The 19,117-nt window shown below is 40.0% G+C and overlaps 1 protein-coding gene across 1 annotated transcript in view; it reads right to left on the bottom strand.

Moving 5' to 3' along the window:
• Nucleotides 1-6,734: 6,734 nt before the first annotated feature.
• Nucleotides 6,735-19,117, bottom strand: part of SEPSECS (Sep (O-phosphoserine) tRNA:Sec (selenocysteine) tRNA synthase) — a 35,557-nt gene continuing 23,174 nt past the window's right edge. The window contains exons 9-11 of the mRNA XM_059381885.1: nucleotides 14,446-14,539; nucleotides 12,620-12,710; nucleotides 6,735-11,218 (exon numbers count right to left, since the gene is read on the bottom strand). Of these exons, the coding sequence (XP_059237868.1) occupies nucleotides 10,915-11,218; nucleotides 12,620-12,710; nucleotides 14,446-14,539 (489 nt within the window). The 3' untranslated portion in view covers nucleotides 6,735-10,914. The remainder of the gene's footprint in view (nucleotides 11,219-12,619; nucleotides 12,711-14,445; nucleotides 14,540-19,117) is intronic.

Below are 19,117 nucleotides of genomic sequence, written 5' to 3' on the forward strand. Positions count from 1 at the left end.
CATTTCTCAAGGTGTACTAAGCAAGTGAAAGATGGGAGAAGAAAAGGCAGCAGGAGTCTCAGAAGCTATGGTTAGGCTCGAATAGTTTTGCAATACAGAAGGCGCAGGCATGAGCCACATCTTGAGTGTGAAGGGCTATTTGGAGTTGGTGCCTGGTAACTCCGGGCTGGGTTGAGCCCCCTCCCCCATACAGAAGCCCTGCTGTCTTGGAGGCCCTCCACACAAAGGCCAGGCTGGAGCCCAACAGCAGCCCTGCTCTCCGGTCTATGCGCCCCCCCTCCTACATCCCCCCACTGGCACTGTGCATGCCTGACACTCAGCCGATCTTTTTAAAAGTGAGAGACAAACAAAACTATGTGCAGAATTGGATGTTTATTTCCACCATCTGCGTGGCAATACAAGTTCAAGTTTTAATGGCATCCGCTCTCCATCAGTATTAGGGGACCATTTAAACATCCACAGCCATTTACTGATTATAAACACACACTAAAAAAAAGGCGGCAAGTGGCATGTGGCCCCCGCACCTGCTGCCTTTGTGTGCGTCAGTCAATTTCATGCCTAGGAAGTGCCGGGCTCCGTGGGGATGGCCATATACGCAGCTTGCTTGGTTGGGAGTTGTGCTGTTTTTCTTTTTTTCAGGGGGAATAGCATAAACCAGGTTGGTCCCAAAATACTCTTATTGCAAATAGATGGGAATAAATGGAAAATAGACAACGATCATAAATGCAAACCAAAAAAAAAAAAAAAATCCTCTGAATTTCCTAATGTCAAAAGGTCCATTTGCTTGTAATTAGTAGATTAAAACTGGAGAGTATTTTTACTGGCTTTCAAGAAAAGTCCCTGGGGTCGCTGTGCAAAAGGCTCCCGTTTCCCGCCCTCCCACTGACCCTCCCACCTCACCCACAGCCACCCCTGAACGTTTGAGTCACCCGGCAATGGCAAATAGGGCATACATTGGATACAGTGAGAGTAGCCATGGAAATTGAAGGAACAAAGAGAACTTGATGTGTTTTATAGGGAAAAGTTTACCCCAAAGTTTTGTGAATGTTCTTTGGATCAACTTTTTTATCTTGCAAAGGGTTTCTCCATCTCCTTCAGACCAGCCCCTGCCCTGTCACGGGTCCACCCATGGCTTTGGCCTCTATTCTGGCCTTGAATTAGCTGCTCAATTTTGGGTCGCATTCTAGAAACCTGTGTTCTTATTGGGGAAAGCTGAAGGGGCTGGGGCAGGGGTGTCCCATTGGACCAGTGTGCTCCCTAGGACCTGTGGATCTCACCTTTCCAGGTTAACCTCTCCAATGAGAAGGGTTTGTGTTTTTTGTTTTGTTTTTGTTGTTGTTATTGTTGTTTTTTGTTATTTTTGGCTTTGTTTTGCTTTGCTCTGTTTTGGAATTTTTTTTTCCCCCTGCCCCTAACAGCTTCCTAGCTCTAACTCCTGTCTGCATTTGTGGTGTAAAGGACCCATTATTGCCTATGACCCGATTTTTGGAGGGAGAAGTGCAGAACAGCACTGTTTCTTGCCTAGTCAAAAGCTCCAAGTACTTCCTAAGAGTTCCTTTGTCTTTCTGATATGATGTACAAGACACGTGAAACCCAAGGCTAACTCTCGCCACCAGAGCATCACCTTCATTCCTCTAATCCATCCCAGGGGGCTTGTCTGCCTCCTTTCCCTCTGAACACTGGTTTTGGATGGCACTCTAGTTTCCAAGGCTCATTAAACCTGGCCAGCTGGAACCAATATAATGGCTCACTCCTTTGATACATTTATTTAGAACAAGGGTTCCTCTATATATCCAGAACGATTACCTCCACTGCCCTGTGGGCCAAAGTAGTTGGGGTTCTAATTCACAGCCTTATGCTGAGGAAGCTGGCGTTGAACTTGTACACACATATGGACCGAAGTCCATTTTTTAGGTAAACCAGCAAAACTGGGAGCAGGTCCAATCAAAACTTCCCCAGCATCCTGGGACATCTTTGGGAGCCCATGCAGAGCACAAATCTCCTTCATGAATCCAGTATCACCCATCTGTGGAAAAGTTGTTAGAAAAACACCAGCTCAAGTGTTTTGCATCTCCTCTCTCTGCACTGGTCACATTTTCATTGGTTCCTCGAGCTACTTCTCGCCTCTTTGCCCTTTTCCACTAAAATCTACCCCCAGGAAATCTTATTTGGATCCTGATTCAAACATAAAAAGAAAGGTAATTAGAAAAATGGGACACTGACAGCATATTTGATGCTATCAAGATATTGTTATTATTTTTTTTAAAGTGTGATAATGGTATTGTAACTTTAAAAAAAAAAGTCTTTTACTTAGGAGATACATATTTAAATGAGCTATCTGTGAAATGATGCCTGGGAGTTAATTAAAATAAGGTGGTGCTGGGGACACAAAATTAGACGTGAGTTGGTAAGTGTCAAAGCTGAGTAATGGATATGAGACTTCATTATATGGTTCTCTCTGCTTTTATATATGTCTGAAATTTTCTGCCAGAAAAGGTCTTTTTGTTTTTGTTTTAAATAACCTGTTCCTGAGGCACCTGGGTGGCTCCGTTAAGCATCTGCCTTCATCTCAGGTCATAATCTCAGGGTCCTGGGACTGAGCCCCATGTCAGGCCCTCAGCTCAGCGGGGAGTCTGCTTCTCCCTCTCCCTCTGCCTCTCCCATCCCTGCCGCCTGGCTGGAACTCTCTCTCTCAAGTACCTAAAACCTTTTACAAATTAAATAATTAAACAACCCACTCCTAGGGAAATGTGATAAACTCATCTACGGTAAAATGTTGCTAACTGATAAGGATAAATGGCAGCGTTCTATTTCTTGATGTATCTGCATTTTATTTTACTCTTTTTAAGATTTTATTTTATTTATTCTGAGAGAGAGAGAGTGGCTGGGCAGGGTGAGGAACAGACACAGAGGGAGAGAAAATCTCAAGCAGACTCCATGCTGAGGGCAGAGCCCAATGTGGGGCTCTATCTCATGACCCTGAAATCAAGACCTGAGTCGAAATCCAGAGTCAGACACCTAACGGATTGAGCTGCCCAAGTGCCCCAACATTAGGGATCTATTAACATTAGGGAGAAAACAGACTTAAGACAGAACAATGAATCCAACCTTGGCGGGTGGGGCAGAAGCAAAGAGCAGGGCAGGGAGGGAGCGGGCCAGGAGGGAATAGGCCATGTGAACAAGACCTCACAGCGCAGTTCATCTCCGTGCTCTTGTTTTCATCTGACCAAATAGGATCTAATTAATATCACACAGCTGTACTGTGAAATGATGGTTTTTGGTGCTACTTAATAAAAGATACTCTCCGTTTCTCTCACCAGGTAAATAAAAATAGCTACCGTCAGACCACTTGCTCTGAATCAGTCTTTGCTCAGTACTTGACACACATGAGTTCATAGGACCTTTATTAACCCTTTTGGATTTTTTGTCCCCAATTTCACAGATGTGTCAAAAGTGACTTGTGCAAGTCCCCTTGGCCCAGGGGGAGCCTGCATTTTAATTACTTCACAGCCACGACAGGGCCTTGAACGAAACTCCAACCGAAGGTTGGTCCGTGGAGGGGATTTACTTCTCTCCCAGAATACTGACCACTCATCAAAGTTGTGCTCAGTGGGGTGCCTGGGTGGCTCAGTGGGTTAAAGCCTCTGCCTTCGGCTCGGGTCATGATCCCAGGGTCCTGGGATCGAGCCCTGCATCGGGCTCTCTGCTCGGCGGGGAGCCTGCTTCCCTCTCTCTGCCTGCTTCTCTGCCTACTTGTGATCTCTGTCTGTCCAATAAATAAAATCTTTAAAAAAAAAAAAAAGCTGTGCTCAATTACAAAGTCTTGCCACATAGTCAAAAACATTAATTAGTATTTTAAGTTACAAAACATCTAACAAATGATGCCAGACAAAAACAACATAAGAATCTGGGATGGCCAACAAGTGAAAGATTAATTAGGCTAATGAGGAACTGTATTATGCATTCATATTATTTAAATAGTAATAGGCGGATGCCCCTCTGGGTTTGTCTGGTCTGTTTAGAGCCAGGGAGAGGGGTGGGAGATGTGGTCCCGGGAAAGGCAGGCAGGGGACTAGAGCGCACCTTGAGGCCACAGGTGTCCTAGGTTGGAGTCTCAGGGAAGCAGAGGCGGAGAAAGAACCTGCATTTTGTACTTAAGAACACAAGGGGTTTATGGGGAGTGAGGCCTGTCAAAGAAGGGGGGGCAGGCTGCAGCAGGGGGAGCCAGCAGATTGCAATGCAGAACCCACCAAATTCAGCCTGCCCTGTGGCGGGATCTGAAGCAAAGACAACTCCTTTGAGGACTCCTCCATCAGGTGGAAAGAGCCAGGCCGTCATGTCACTGCCTTGCTCGGAAATGGGCCAAAGGTGTGACTTTGGCTCAAAAACGAGGTTTGTGCTAAACTTGAAGGAGCTCAAGGCAGGGAGGCCGTCAGCTAAGTTCCCTCCCTGCAGCTAGGTAGTTAGACTTTTCTTGAAGTGGGGTCCGAGCAAGGTCTCTGTGTCGGCCACAACGACCAGGAGTTTGGGGACTCTGTTCTAGAAGTAGCGGAAAACCACAGAAGAGTTTCAATCAGACATGACAGGGTTTCATATATAGTTCTAGAAGTATTTAATAGTGCCTAGCGAATCATTCCTACCACAAATATTTGAGTCTGTCACAGGCCAGGTACTCTTTGGGTGCTTGGGATACATGAGTGGACGAAACAAAGATCCCGCTCTAGTGGAGGTTCTGTTCCAACCGAATGGACAGAGACAAACAACAGGACACAATAAATATGTCAACTACATGGTACGCTGGCTCTCTGCTCTTGTGTGGTTCGTGAGATCAGTATCCCCGCAGGGCTTGCTAGCAATGCTGACTTCGCCCCAGATCTACTGATTCCAAATCTGCATTTTAAAGAGAACCCCAGGAGATTCTTACACACAGTAAAACTGAGGCTTCATTCTCAATTTTAAGACCATTTTTAGAGACACTATTAAGGGAGGGAGGGGAGTAACCATGGTCTTAAAAATAAATAGTCTGGGGGCATCTGCTGGCAGCTCAGGTTATGATCTCAGGGTCCTGGGTTGGAGCCTCAAAGTTGGGCTCCCCATTGAGTGGGGAGTCTGCTTCTCCCTCTTCCTCTGCCCCTCCCCCACTGCTCATGCACATGCTCTCTCAAATAAGTAAGATCTTTTTAAAAAATAAATAAAAATAAATAAACAAAAGAGATGGTCTGGGTAGACATCATCAAAAAGGAAAATTCTGATTAAAAACAAGAAGCAGGGGAGGCGTGTAGCCAGCATCTGGGTGGCAGGGTTCCCATGCGGTGGCGGGGCGGGGGTTGGAGGTATCCGGGATCAAGGCCCTGAGGCACAGCAAGGCAGCCAGGTGGGCTAAAGTGGAGGAGGCAAAGGTAAAGCGTGGGAAGAAGAGTCAGAAAAATCCCGGAGGTGGGGGCAGGCAGGCCACATGCTGCAGAACCTCTGGGGCCAGCCAGAACTTTGGCATCTGCTCAGTAGTCTACGGAGCCACCATCAGAGTCCGAGCAGACAACTGATAGGATCCATGTCTTAAAGGTTCACCCTGGATATTGTATTCCCAATAGACTGCAAAGGGGCCTGGATAGAAGGCAGGGAGGTTCTTTGGGTGGGGGGACACAACGTGTGGTGGGGTACTGCAATAGTCCAGACCAGGAACAGACAGTTCATAGGTGGCTGGGAGCAGAGGAAGAGGTAAGGAGGGGTTTGATTCTGGATACTTTTAAAAGGTAGACACAATATGATTTCTTGATGGGTAAGACATAGACTGTGAGAAAAGAGAGGAGCAGAGGATTTCTCCAAGGTTTTTGGATTAAATAATTGAAAGAACGGAAGTCTATTCAACTGAGAAGGGGAAGGCTGTGGGTGGAACACGTTTTCTGGGGGAAAAGATCAAGGAATCACCCTTCTAGCATGAGGGAGATAAATGTCTAGCACATCTAAAAGATGAACAGGCAGTTTCATTGAGTATGGAGTTGAGGGAAGAGGTCTACTAGAGATGTAAATTTGGGAGCGTTAGTCATTCTGCTGAATGTGGAAAGTCATCTAAGAATAGGGCTAAATATAATGAACTTAGCTATGCTTGCGGGTCTGCTGGCTATCCCAAAAACTTGAGTCTGTAATACAGCCAATTTGGAAGTCACTATGGCATGAACTATTTCTGTCCAACTCTCCTGAGTTCTCCTGAGTGATCCGAATTCAAGTCCATAAAATAGTGAATGCATTTTAAATATGTTTCTTGAAAATAATTCTCAAGTTTAAACAGAAAACAAAAAGAAATTCATAGAAACTCTGAAAGTTAAAAAAAAAAAAAAAAAGGTGGTCATCTAAAATCAACCACACTTTTTAACTTCCCCTGGAGAAGGGACAAAATCCATTGATGACCCCCCTCAAAAAGAGTTCTACTAAATTAACTAGAAAATGAATGTATTTTAATTTAACTCTAGTACAAATTAACTTTATGTAGAGCATCATAGCAGTTATTAACAGAAAGTGCTATATCAGGCACTGAGTTAAATCTTTACATATATTATCATCTTATTTAATCCTCAATCCTGTAAGATTGTACCCATTTCACATATGATGGGACCAATACTCAGAGGTTAAATATGTGAGCTCATATGGTTAATAAGTACCCATGCAGAGATCCAGCTCCAAAGCAAATGAGAACTACCTGCAAAATTCAAACAGCACAATTTAAAAATGAAATCTGAAGAGGGAAGTAACACATTTTATTTTCAAATAAAAGATAAAGCGTTTCTTTTAGAAAAGATGAAACACATCTAACTTTCTGTAGTCAACAGATCTTTTGCAAAAGGTTGCTGTAATGTCATCTCTTTAAACAACAAACTAGCCCCCAACCCTGTGAGACTCGTGATTCCCATTATAAATAGGACTTTTCTTGCTGACTGGTACTGATGACTGAATCAAAAAATGAGTAAGTAATCTGGTGTTCATTATCTGTACTTTTCAGATTTTCTCTGAAGCCATGATTGGGTAAACTAAGGAAATGCACTGTCAATGATTTATTAAAAATTTATTTCATGTTGTAAATTATATAATTCATTTTTAAACAGTCTACATCGAAAATATTTTTTGAAACATCTTTCTCTTATGGTAAAGCGTACAGGGTAGCAGGCTGACATCAGCTTCAATTCTAGTAGGTAGTGTCCCCTCACAATTACACAGTGGAATGTAGCTTTTCTTCACATTTCTCTAGAAGTTCAAGTTGACACTGCTTACTAAAAACAGGACAGTATAAACACTTCCAGATTCTGCCTAAGGCCTTAGATTGACCTAAATAGTATTTAGGAGATTATAAAGATATATTCATTAGCCCTGCACTCATCAGCTGATCTGTGCACACACCATATGGCTGAAGGGACAGGAAAACAAGACGAAAGGCACAAAGGGACGTGGTGGGGACGCCTCGTACCTGTACACTAGGCGCGGCCAGAAGAGACAGAGAAGCACAATGGGACAGACAAGGAAAAGCTGCTGATGGGAACTGTTTTTTAACCGCTAACAGAATATTCATAGTTTTTATTTAGAAGGTACCTAACTTCTGAGATGACCAGGCTTCTGTGTATACAAACCAGATTAGATTTTTGTTCCCAAATAAAGTCAACCCCATGAATGCAAAATACAACAAAATCACTTAAGGGCTTGGGAGAAATTAGGACATCTTAGGAAATGAGAGGAGAAACCCCAAGTCTTGTGTGCACCCGATGTGTATGTATGCAAAAACCTTTCTCTGAGCGTTACATGAATGAGACTCACCAGTTTGCTTCAATTATTTGCTGTTAGCTATTCTCCTCTTTGAAAGAACACAGAATTTTACTCTCATGATGAGCTACTAATTCAAGATTAAAGTAATATCACTGGTTAAAAAAAAAAAGTCTTTAGTTCATTTTACTTTTACTAAAGCCTCTCATAGACATATTGTCCACAAATGAAAACACAGCCTATAGCTTAGGCTTGATGACAGTCATGACGGGGTGCTTACAGAAACAGAACCACAGGAAAGTTATGTGCTGGGGAGAAAATCAGAAAAAACTTAATTTATATTTAAATTTACCATTCTGTATATCAAGGGCCTATTGGCTGAACAGAACTGTATTCAATAATTCACATTCTATAACTTCACTCAACTAATGCAAAAAGCTAACTAGAAAGATTTATGGTTGAACACTGAACTCCTGAGGCTGGTATCACGTATCATTCCCTGATAGAGTGAGAATTCATCAACAGAGGACAGAAGAGCCAAATTGAGAGCTGGATTTTAAAATACCTTTCCCTGCTCTCTATAGAAGTAACACATTGTGTAGTGACCTAAAGAATATTTTGTGTTATTCGATTTTCCTTTCTGGGAAGACTACCACAGTCCAATGACTTTAAAAACCAAATTCCAAAACTCTACCGGAGAGCCTTATGAAGGGCAGCTGGGTCGTAAGGACAGGTCATCTTAGTCATGCCTGGAAAATGGATCAGCCATTGCCTCTCCACCACAGTTCAAGGGTAATGAAGGCCAACTATGAGGTTTACCGATCAGTACTAGCAACTTGAAGTGGATTTAATTGTACATACATACTTTTTTACACTTACACGTGGAAATGGGCCAGAGTGAGCAAAAACAACACTGGGGTGGGAGCAAAGGCAAGCCCGAATCAGCAGAACCTACAGCACCCCTTCAAAAACTCTTGTGAATTCCAGGACCTCAAGGTCAAATTTAAGTCAGCAGGACCAGAGCTGTTACTCCAAAACCTCTGAAAAGAAAGAACTAATAATAAAAACTGCAGCTGATTTTATGCACCAGGAATGAAATGTTACAACACATCTATCATTCACATGTGGGTTCATGTAATTTATCTTCAATTAGAATTATTATCTATTCAGCAGCTGAAGCCCAAGAACTGCTGATACATTGCAGATGAGAAAACATTTGCTGGTCTCTCGGCTCCGGCCTTCTCAAGCTAAATGACGCTCACACGGTATAGATCACTTGTTCTAGAAACCCGCCCTGGCTCCCTCATCCAGGAAGCTGTGCCAGCAGCACTTAGCATCTGCAACACGGCTCCATTCCCTCTTGCAGACTCCAGAGGCACGACTGGGACCCTTTTGCTTTATCGGTTCTACAACTCAGTCCCAAATCCACATAAAAAACCTCACACCACCTTTTCACCCAGGTATTACTCTAGAGTGTGTTGTTACAGCTATTAAAAAAAAAAAAAAAAAAAAAAAGATATCTAAAATATTAGAACCCCAAATACAATAAACAACTTAAAAGTAACCTTTACAATATTGATAATTAAATTTTATGACGTCTAAGGAGATCAAGCTAGGGTTAGAGTATTTTAACTTACGCACTGATGGGAGTGTCTGAGCTCATATGCGACAGTTTACACTACCAAGTGACAGAGAAAAACACAACCCAGAAACCAAGGCTGCATTCTCAACTGCAGTGTTTTTGAAAGCATGTTCAGTGGGATGTCAGTAAGTTTTTAGTTGAGAAAAGGGTTCCATGTTTGGATAAGGGCACTTAAGTTGGTTTCCAAGGAATTCTCAGAGCCTTTAATGTGCTGATAGGCAGGTTTACAAAGGCCCAAAATGATCTGCCCACAGAATACTTTATCCCTGTGAGCATCTCGTAGGAACACCGCTCCAGCGAGCAGGTCTTGAGGACTATGGCTTTGGCATTTTTGGTGTATTCAAAAGCTTTGCTCATTCCTCAGGCTTGGAGGCATTAGTCTATTTCTTAAAACATAAACAACAAAAATTGTTACAGCAAGTCTGGAATATCAGACTAAGAAAGTGGGCGTGTTGGGGGAGGGGGGTGGCAAATACACCTGTTCATCCTACTACATCATTTTCACCTTCCTAGCAAAAACAGATCCCCAAATACCCAAGTTAACCATTCTTGATAATGGCTGTGCACAACACCTGAACTAACCAGTATGCAAAGCCTGCTTAGAGCAGAAACAGTGGGAGAAAGCTTTCACTGGCCCAAATGGAAAAACACACAAATGCCATATAATCTCAGGTTTAGAACAGGCAGCCCATCTTATCACTTAAGAATCTAACGCTGTATAATTTGGCAAAATTTACTGCTTTCTTCTTTGAAGCACTACTGAATAAAGAAAGTTGCTGCAGGAAACTTTGCTTGAGGAGTTGGGTTAGGGTGGTATTTCTCCTTCTCAGCATTACTGAGATTTGGGGCTGTGTTCCAGAAAGCCGCTCACACACTGTGGGATATTGAGCAGCAGGACCCCTGGCCTCCAGCTCTAGATGTCAAGAGCACGCCACAGGTCGTGAGCACTAAAAATGTCCCCAGGTGTTGCTTAGATATAAGCAAATCATCCCCAGCTGAGAACCACTAAGTGAAAGCTAAAGCTTATGCTGGACTCTGCTTCCCTGGGGAATGACCATTTCACAGGCAGACTGTGACTTGCAGACACCAACATCTTGTAAATAGCAGTACTGGATCGTTCTCAATTCTCTGTGACCAGAAACAGAAGTCATTTGTGAATGGTAGAGAATGGTCAGGAGGAAACAGTTTACACATTTCCAAAAGAATTAGAAGTAATTTTACTTGTCACATTAGTAAGAATGATCTGAATCATAATGCTTAATTGACAAATATTCTAATAATTAGAAAAATCCTAATGGTAGTTTTATCTGCTAAGGAACATAGTAACTGAGGCAGTCTAAGAATAAAAAAACATAACAAGTCATCAGATGGCTAGCTCAGACCCGTCTGTACCTTGACCAAATATCCTCCATATCCTCCAAGACATTCTCAGTTCCGAAACCTCAAGCCCTATCTTTAAACTGCTTATTTGTACTGTAGCCTCATCACTTCCTTCAAGTAATCAAAAAGAAACCTTTCACATGTCATGAAGAATTCTGGGACGTGTCAAGAAGCACATTATCTAGTTTTAAAGCCATTTCTTCAATATCTACATCTTCAGTTTTGTTGTAATTTTCCACTGCAGATGCATTACTCTCTTTATTTTGTTCTTTTCTTACTGTCTTTAAACACTTGTCAAGTCTCTTCACGAACAAGTCCACATCCTGTGTCTTCATTCCAACGGCTGCTGCAGCATTGAGGTAAGCACAAGGGTAATTATTTGTATGTGCCATAAAGCCTCGGAAGGTGTGGCCACTCACAGCTTGCACAGACCCAAGAGGCACAACCCTAAAAGGGAGAAGATTTAGCAATTTAATATGTCTCGTGGTGTTAACAGAATATTACCCATAAACAACAGATATCAGTGTTACTAAGCCTTAGATCTACTGATAAAGAAATTAAAAGCAGCCATAAATCAGGGCCTATGAAAACAGACGGTGGCAGCCTTAAGATAAAATTATACAATACATGGCTAATCTCCGTAGAAGAGTGCTGCCTGGAGATGACCACTGACTTATCTTCCATTAAGAGCTATTACTTCTAGGAATCACAAATACCTTTGCACTTTTTTCAAAGAGAAAAAAAAGAAAATTATTTCTGTTTTTGTACTAAATATGGAATCTGACTTCACATATATATACTTCAAATGGAATACTGAAATTTCTAAGTCAAACCACGTTGACGAGTTGCTGTGTATCACCTCCAACAATCAACAAACTGAAATTCCACCTATCTGATCCATGCTGTGCAATGGAGGGATTTAAAGCAAGGATCCAGAAAGAATTCTGTGACTGCTTACAGGGGGTGGTGGTCAGCATAAAGGGATATTTGGCGATGGCACGTGTACTTGGTAAGCTTGACTTCATTGGCATACTTGATATAAGCAGATTTCTAATGGTACTTTAAAAAAAAATAAGTCAATTAAATCATCCTAAACAAAAAGACAAATAGTGGCAACACTAAAAGCAAGGCCAAGAAAACCATTTTAGAAGCGTCAAAACTATGCCATGAATGGATATAGTTCATCAAGGTAAAAGCTGAATTAATCTAAGATTTTTTCTTTTAAAAAGTTGTCCTTTGATGTGAAATCTCTAATCTCTGGTAGTCAGAGAGAAATTCTTTAATAAAGGCATGTAAAGAAGAGTACTTAGAGCAAGATATTTCTTCTCAAGTCCTTTTCCTCTGACCTCATCAAATATAAAATGAAAAATGAAATGCATTTTTAAGACACGTACATGTAAGAGCAAAAAGTACATTTTTCAAAGGCAGTACTTAGACAAGAATTGCCTAACTTTTGGTTTAGGAAATGAGTTTTTCCTTACAAAATGTTTTCATCTGAATTTAGTAATGAAGATGACTTATCTCTAGCACCAAAATGTGACACCCCTGAAGATGATCTAACAAAGGAAAATAACGATAAAAATCTGTACGGAGGGATGATGAAACTTTGTTTCTGGATGTCCATGAAAACAGACAAGGTCCCTATCCTTCTGAGACTGCTTCAAGTGCAGGCCTTCTACACATGGGCTACCATAGCCCTACACACTCTCCACCTCATTGCTCCTTCACCCATGAGGAACACTCACACGGAACTCAGCATATACTTGGGGTCAACCGTTTAGGAAAAATACTTTACAGTTAAGTTTTTGGAGATGTAAGTAAGTCCAGGCCTCTTTCACACATACCTACCTGGCTCCAGAAACCTGTCTGGTAAAAAGCATTGAGCCAAGCTGAGTGACAGACCTGTCCTGGTGTTCACTTAGTGTCTTAAGTGTCATAGCTGTAAAAGAAAAAAGGATCCCAATGCACCTTGGTTCACCAGCACAGAATCCCTCAAAAAATAAACACTTAATGAAGGAGACTCTACTTTTGTGTGTGTGTTAAAATACACATAACATAAAATTTACCATCTTAACCATTTTTAGGCATACAGCTCGGTGGCATTAAACACATTCACACTGTTATGCAAATACCACCACCATCCACGCCCATAATTCTTTTCATCTTGTAAGACTGAAACACTGCACCTACTCAACAGTAACTCTTCATTCTCCTCCTGCCCATCCCCACCCTCCATAACCACCATCCTATTTTCTGTCTCTATGCTTCTGATTACTCTAAGTACCTCTGACAAAAGGATCATATACTTTTTTGTAAGTATATGGAGACATTACTTTTTATTTATTGTCAAGTGGCATGATTTCATTTTAATGCACTAAATAAATGATAGTAAGGATCTGTTTACCTATCAGACAAAAAGATGTTAATACAAATTAACACAGTAAGAATCAGAATAGAATTTCCCTATCACCCTTCTAAAGTGCCAGTTGAAAATGGAACACTGACATGATCAATATGGCAGTTTATTCAAATTCAACGGTGCTTTAAGAACATGTAAGATGAGAATGTGGGCAATTTTCAGTACATATGTGAGACTAAGTAAAATCAGCTTCTGCATATGAAAAGGAGAATGATCTTTCTGATGTTACGTGAGTAAACTATATTCTCATCACTACTGCTTGCTACCATTTCCTGATAGGGTATACTAGATACTTGATAATCTCAACCACTTTTTAAAAAAGATTTTTAAAAACTTATTTGAGAAAGAGGGAGGGAGAGCAGTAGGGACAGGAGCAGAGGGAGAGGGACAAGCCGATTCTGTACTGAGCTCAGAGCCCAACATGGGGCTCAATCATGACCCTGAGATCATGACCTGAGCCTAAATCAAGAGTTCGATACCTAACAGATGGAACCACCCAGGTGCCCCTTAATCATTCTTTAACAATTTTGTATGTGAGGGGTCGTTGTCTCTATTTTATAGCTAGGGGAAAGGAGGTTAGAGGTTAGTAAATGGCAGACCTGGGATTCAGACCATACCTTATCATCTTCTACAACATTTACATAAATTAGAAACCAGCCAAGGACTAATTAGGGTGGGTTTTTTTTATGTATCAGTGGCAAATGGTTTTCCATGGAAGCCTATTCCTGAAATAGGCTTCAGTTACAAATGATTGAGTCCTTACTTTCCTTAGATACACATAAAATATGAAGTTGGGGAACTGTCATTCACAAAAAGGATATTGAGGAAACGTGAAAGTTAAATGCATAAAAGTCAACATTCATATTAACCGGTTTCATAGTCCTTGTACTACGTGACAAAAATATATAGTCCTTATACAAAGGAAATTATCATGAATACAGAGTTCTCTAACATAGTCAGGAAAACAATCACAGCATTAAAAACAACACAGATTTAATTTCTAATATTATAGTTTTTTGTTAACTGGTAGAAACTTTTTAAAATTTTTAGAGTTCTTACTAGTGACTAAATTATTTTGGTTAGAAGCAGGAGTTAAAGTATCATTTTCTGCATATGCTTTCCAAATTAATACTGTAATGAATTTAGAAATCATTGTAACCACAAAGAATTCATACTCTTTCTAGAAATACCAGCTCCCTGCTGGGGAGGGTTAAGAAGCAATGATTTTTTATTTTCCTTAAGAAAAATATATTACCTAAAGATATGGGATTGTGAGGTGTATGCAACAGTCTTTCATTGTAGCATTCCGACAGCTTCTCTAGTTGGCTGGACAAATAGGAAAACATTTCCTGCAACAACAAAATGGTGCATTTTTTAAAAAATCAAATAAATGCTTACTGCAACTTGCCAGATTAAATAAGACAAAATCTGTTTGGTGTGATGTCTGTGCTGTAAATTAACTCATCTACATGCCCTACGAGCAATTCTTCCTTTGACACAACATAGTGAGATTCGAAGCTGCCACAATGATCAGAAACCACAGGATTTAGGTAAAGAAGGCAAAACCAGCATATATCCTGCTTTGGGGCTATTATGTATCTATCACAAATTCATCCTCTTTTCAGAACCTCCAGGGCGACCACTGGAGTCCAAGCAGCCATCAACCCGTTCGTTCCCTGGACCGCAGCAAAGATTCTAAATGATTTTTCTGCCAACTTCCCGGCCCTTCTCATCTATTCTACATGCACAGGCCCTATGCAGTCTTTGAAAAGCATAAATCAGATCATGTCCCTCCCAATGACTGACTCCCTTCTCTGTAAGTATTACCTAGAAGGTCCCAAATGAACTTGCCAGCCAACACAGCCAACTGAACAACAATCATTTCCCTACTTAGTAGAGCATCACAGCAGCCTCCTTTCCAACTGCTGAACATGTCAAGCTCCTTCTAGGGTCAGAACCTTGATGCCTGCTTTCCTTGAATGGGACCTCCCTTTATGACTTCCCTATTCACGTACTCCCATCTCCCTCCAACCACTACATATTCTGGGTTCTCCACTATACTTATCACAATCTGAAAATACCTCACGGACTTGCTTAAATGAATACTCCTTGTGACTACCTGCTCAAATGGGAAAACTTGAAAGTGGGGACTTGGTGTTCTTCACTGTTTTCCAAACACCAAGAAGAATGTGCCAGACTTTTAGTATGTGAGTAACTTAGGAAAAAGTACTTTAAAATGCATTTCCTTTAAATTGCACAAACTCAAAATTAACAATATCCTCAAATCAAAAGAATATAGCAACTAAAATGAAAAACTGTATTCTTGGTCTTACTCTGGAAAATAAATAATATCTAATAGTAGAAAATAAAAATATTTTAGAAGTATAAAATTTCATGTACATATGTAAGTAGTTCAACAAAGTTTAATAAAATATTGTAAATAAATATTAAATTGTCAACTGTCTGACTGAAAATTATACTTTCTTCTAGTAAGCTCTTTATAAAGTGTTAAAATAAAAATCTGCCCAAATAAGTCTTTCCTGAAGATGCCCATTTGCACTCACCTCCTCCAAGTTATAGTAAAAACACATAAAACTCTAGAGATACTCCAAAGATCCAATTACCAACAGAGCTGGACCCAAGCAGAGACAGTAGAAAAAGATATTTCTACTTCAAAGGCCACAAAAACTGCTTCAATTTTTTCTAAGGTAAAGTTAGATAGTCTGATCCTACGAAATCCATCTTTTGTTAAGTAAAGATTAAAAAGAGGAAAAGTTATACCAAGTTTGTCAATTATTAATGAGTCTACTTAAGACCACAAACATTTTTTCCCTTGTCAACATGGTATATTTTATACTCTGACCTGAAAAAAATTTAAATAGTCATTCTTAAAATTTTAGACTATGTTGTAATATCAATGTTCTCATCAAGTCAGAACTGGGAAATCTTAGATCACTAAAATAAACTGATTTTTTTAAATGAAAAAGTTAACATCCATTACCTGTCATACCTAATGAAGCTACGAGGAAATGTTACTATTAGACGTAGTAAGCCTTTCTTTTTTAATAAAAAAAAGTGCTGAGAAATATTTAAGGAGGCAACTGTTATCACCACTTGCAAACTGTAAAAAGCTGTTTGGGGCATCTTTTCTTAGACATATAGAAAGGCCTTCCCTCTTATACTACTATTCTGACATTTACTTCAGAAGGTGAAGCAGTAAGATAATCAAATGGAATGCATAAATCAAGAGCTTTCCAGGCAACTGGAGTAATTTGTAATCTTTTAGTACTATACCAATGTTAATGACCAGTAGAACTTCTGGGTTTCATTTTATATTTTTAACAACTATAAAGTAATTAGATCACTAATTTAAATGCTCTGTATTATATATATAAAAAAAAAAGCAGTAACATATTTTAATTTAGATATAAACTGCTGATTTTTCATCAACTATGTTACACACCAAAGTCTTAATCTGCATCTCTCTTAGTTTCAAATTCAACTTCTCATAAGCAGAAACAAATCTGATAGACAGGAAATGCCTTTTATAGACTCCTACATTTTCTACCCGAACAGTAACAGCAAAATACTTATTTCAGCGATGAGGACAAATCTAAAATACTATTCTAGTATGGCTGTCACAGTAATCACACTGTGGTCACACATAAGCTAAGAGAAGCCTGATGAGTAATTAATATGTACTTAATTTGTAGTTAGCTATTTCCAAAAAAAAAGAAGAAATGTTTCCTTAGTAACACCCCTAGAGGCTGTTTTTAAACTTACTGAGACACACATGCTATTAAAAAATTGAGATTTTTCCTAATATTCCATTTCTAATACTTAAATCAGTTTTAACCGGTTCTAGCAATCACTTCCTAACGCCACTAGAATTCAGTTTTAACTGCAGCTAACATCTTAAGACTACAAACATAATGCTAAGGTAAAATAAATCTTACTTATCACTAGTATGGGAGTAATTAGACAAAAAAGAAAATATTTGTGAGTCAAGTTCACATCCATCTACAAATACTCTGTGTAAAAGGTAATGATAGGTAATTCAATAAGCAAAGAAGCTTAAATACCTTAAAGCGCAAGATACTGAATCCTATAACATTTGACAGTTTAAGGTCCTAAATGTCTCCCATTAATATCACTACATTTTAAAAATATCGTTTAGGAGATTGTACCACTATTTCCTACACTACTACTTAGCTAAGCAGTTTTTTCCTGATATATTAAAGGTACTACAAAACCTGCACTACTTTTTTTTTTTTTTTTTTTGCCACAGTTAAATCTATAACTGACATTTATTATAAAATACTTCTGTAAAGGGAGAAATTTATAAGCACCCAAAGCAAATGTATATAGAAAGATCTTACTTAAAAGAAATGAAATATTATTGATTTTCTATGTCTTTTGTGCTATATTTAACTTAATTTTAAAAGACTCTTCACTAGAGATAAACTGAACTGCATACCTGAATGCTAATGTCAGCTATATTTCTAGAATAAAAATACAAAACTTTACACCATAGTTCAGGATGTTAATGGACGGGAAGTTGAATTATATTAAGCATTATCTCTCACATGGCCTTTCGTAAACTGATTTGCAGTCGCGAAGCCCAACATTTAGCCTATCCCTCCCCATAGCCCCCAATGTGCATAATTCACAAAATTTTAAGGGAAAATGTCCTATGTAATCGTGTTTTCTGAAACATACTGTTTCATGTTACAAGAGCAGACGAAAAGAGAACTTTGCAAATTATTATAGGATGTCTTACAAGGTCGGTAATAAATCAGAAGGGAAACCTAACAAGTGGTCTAACATGTTCACAATACCATGCAAGGGCAGATGGACAAGAGCCTGTGGGTACGGATCCATGCAGACCGAGGTCCGTAGGTGTGGATACCAGTACTAAATGCAGCACACGGTTCCACCTGCGGCCTTCCGAAAGAACCTGGGCATTCTCGGCCGGCTGTGCAGCTCAGGCAAAAGTGCGACTTCCACACACTCTTCTGTCAAGACCCCACAGCCAGGCCCAAAATGAGATGCTTCTGTTGACATCAACAACTCCACTTTCAGGGTGAAATCTACTCATGTTTCCAAACTTAGCTTTGTTACAGAACAGTGTTTGCAGCTGTATGTCTGATGTTCTTCTAGAAGTTAGCTTGTCTTCCAGAGCCTCTGCTAACAAATGCTAGCCACTGGAGCAGCCATCTGCTGTCATTCCTCTTCTGTACTCGGCCAATTCAGCAGGTATTTGCAACAATGAATGATTATCTGCTTGCCCTGTTCAGCAAAGCACTCTTTCAAAAGAAAGCTAAGCAGAATGATGGCATTCTCTGGAAGCAAAGAGAAGTCAGGAGAAACTTCTAAGACTGCTCTTTCTTTCTGCTGAGAGAAACTCCTAGAAATAGTGTCTTAAATTTTAACCCCTTTTCTTAAAGGCCTCTTCAGTTAAATTTATGGCCATTTCTCCCCTGGTGAAGATGTGTGACTCGGCAAGAGGCTAAGGGCAGAGGTTCAATTCACACACACAGTTCCACTCTCTCTGATCCTTTCACCCTTCAAAAAAGAAGACTTGAGAAGGAATGGCTTCAAGCTGAGTTCTTGTCTGCCTCTACTGTGAAAAGATAAAGCCCTTTCTGAAGAGATATACTAGATGAAATAACCTCTAAAAATATCATTGTGGTGAATAAGGGCACAGGAAAAAAAATCCTAAGTTTTCTTTTAACACTCCTTTTTTTAGTACGCAGTAACACCGATAATATGAAAAGGAGCTCTCAGTGATGGTATATAAATAGCTCTGGCTAAAGCAAAATAGCTTTACCTCAGCTTCTCCAGAGCTGAACCGATAAACTATCACGATTAAATTTTCACAGTTCAAAAGCAAGTCCATTTAAACAAAAGAGGCCCTTACTTCTGCA

This window comes from Mustela nigripes, chromosome 1 (assembly GCF_022355385.1).
Source record: "Mustela nigripes isolate SB6536 chromosome 1, MUSNIG.SB6536, whole genome shotgun sequence".
Classification (NCBI taxonomy): Eukaryota; Metazoa; Chordata; class Mammalia; order Carnivora; family Mustelidae; genus Mustela; species Mustela nigripes.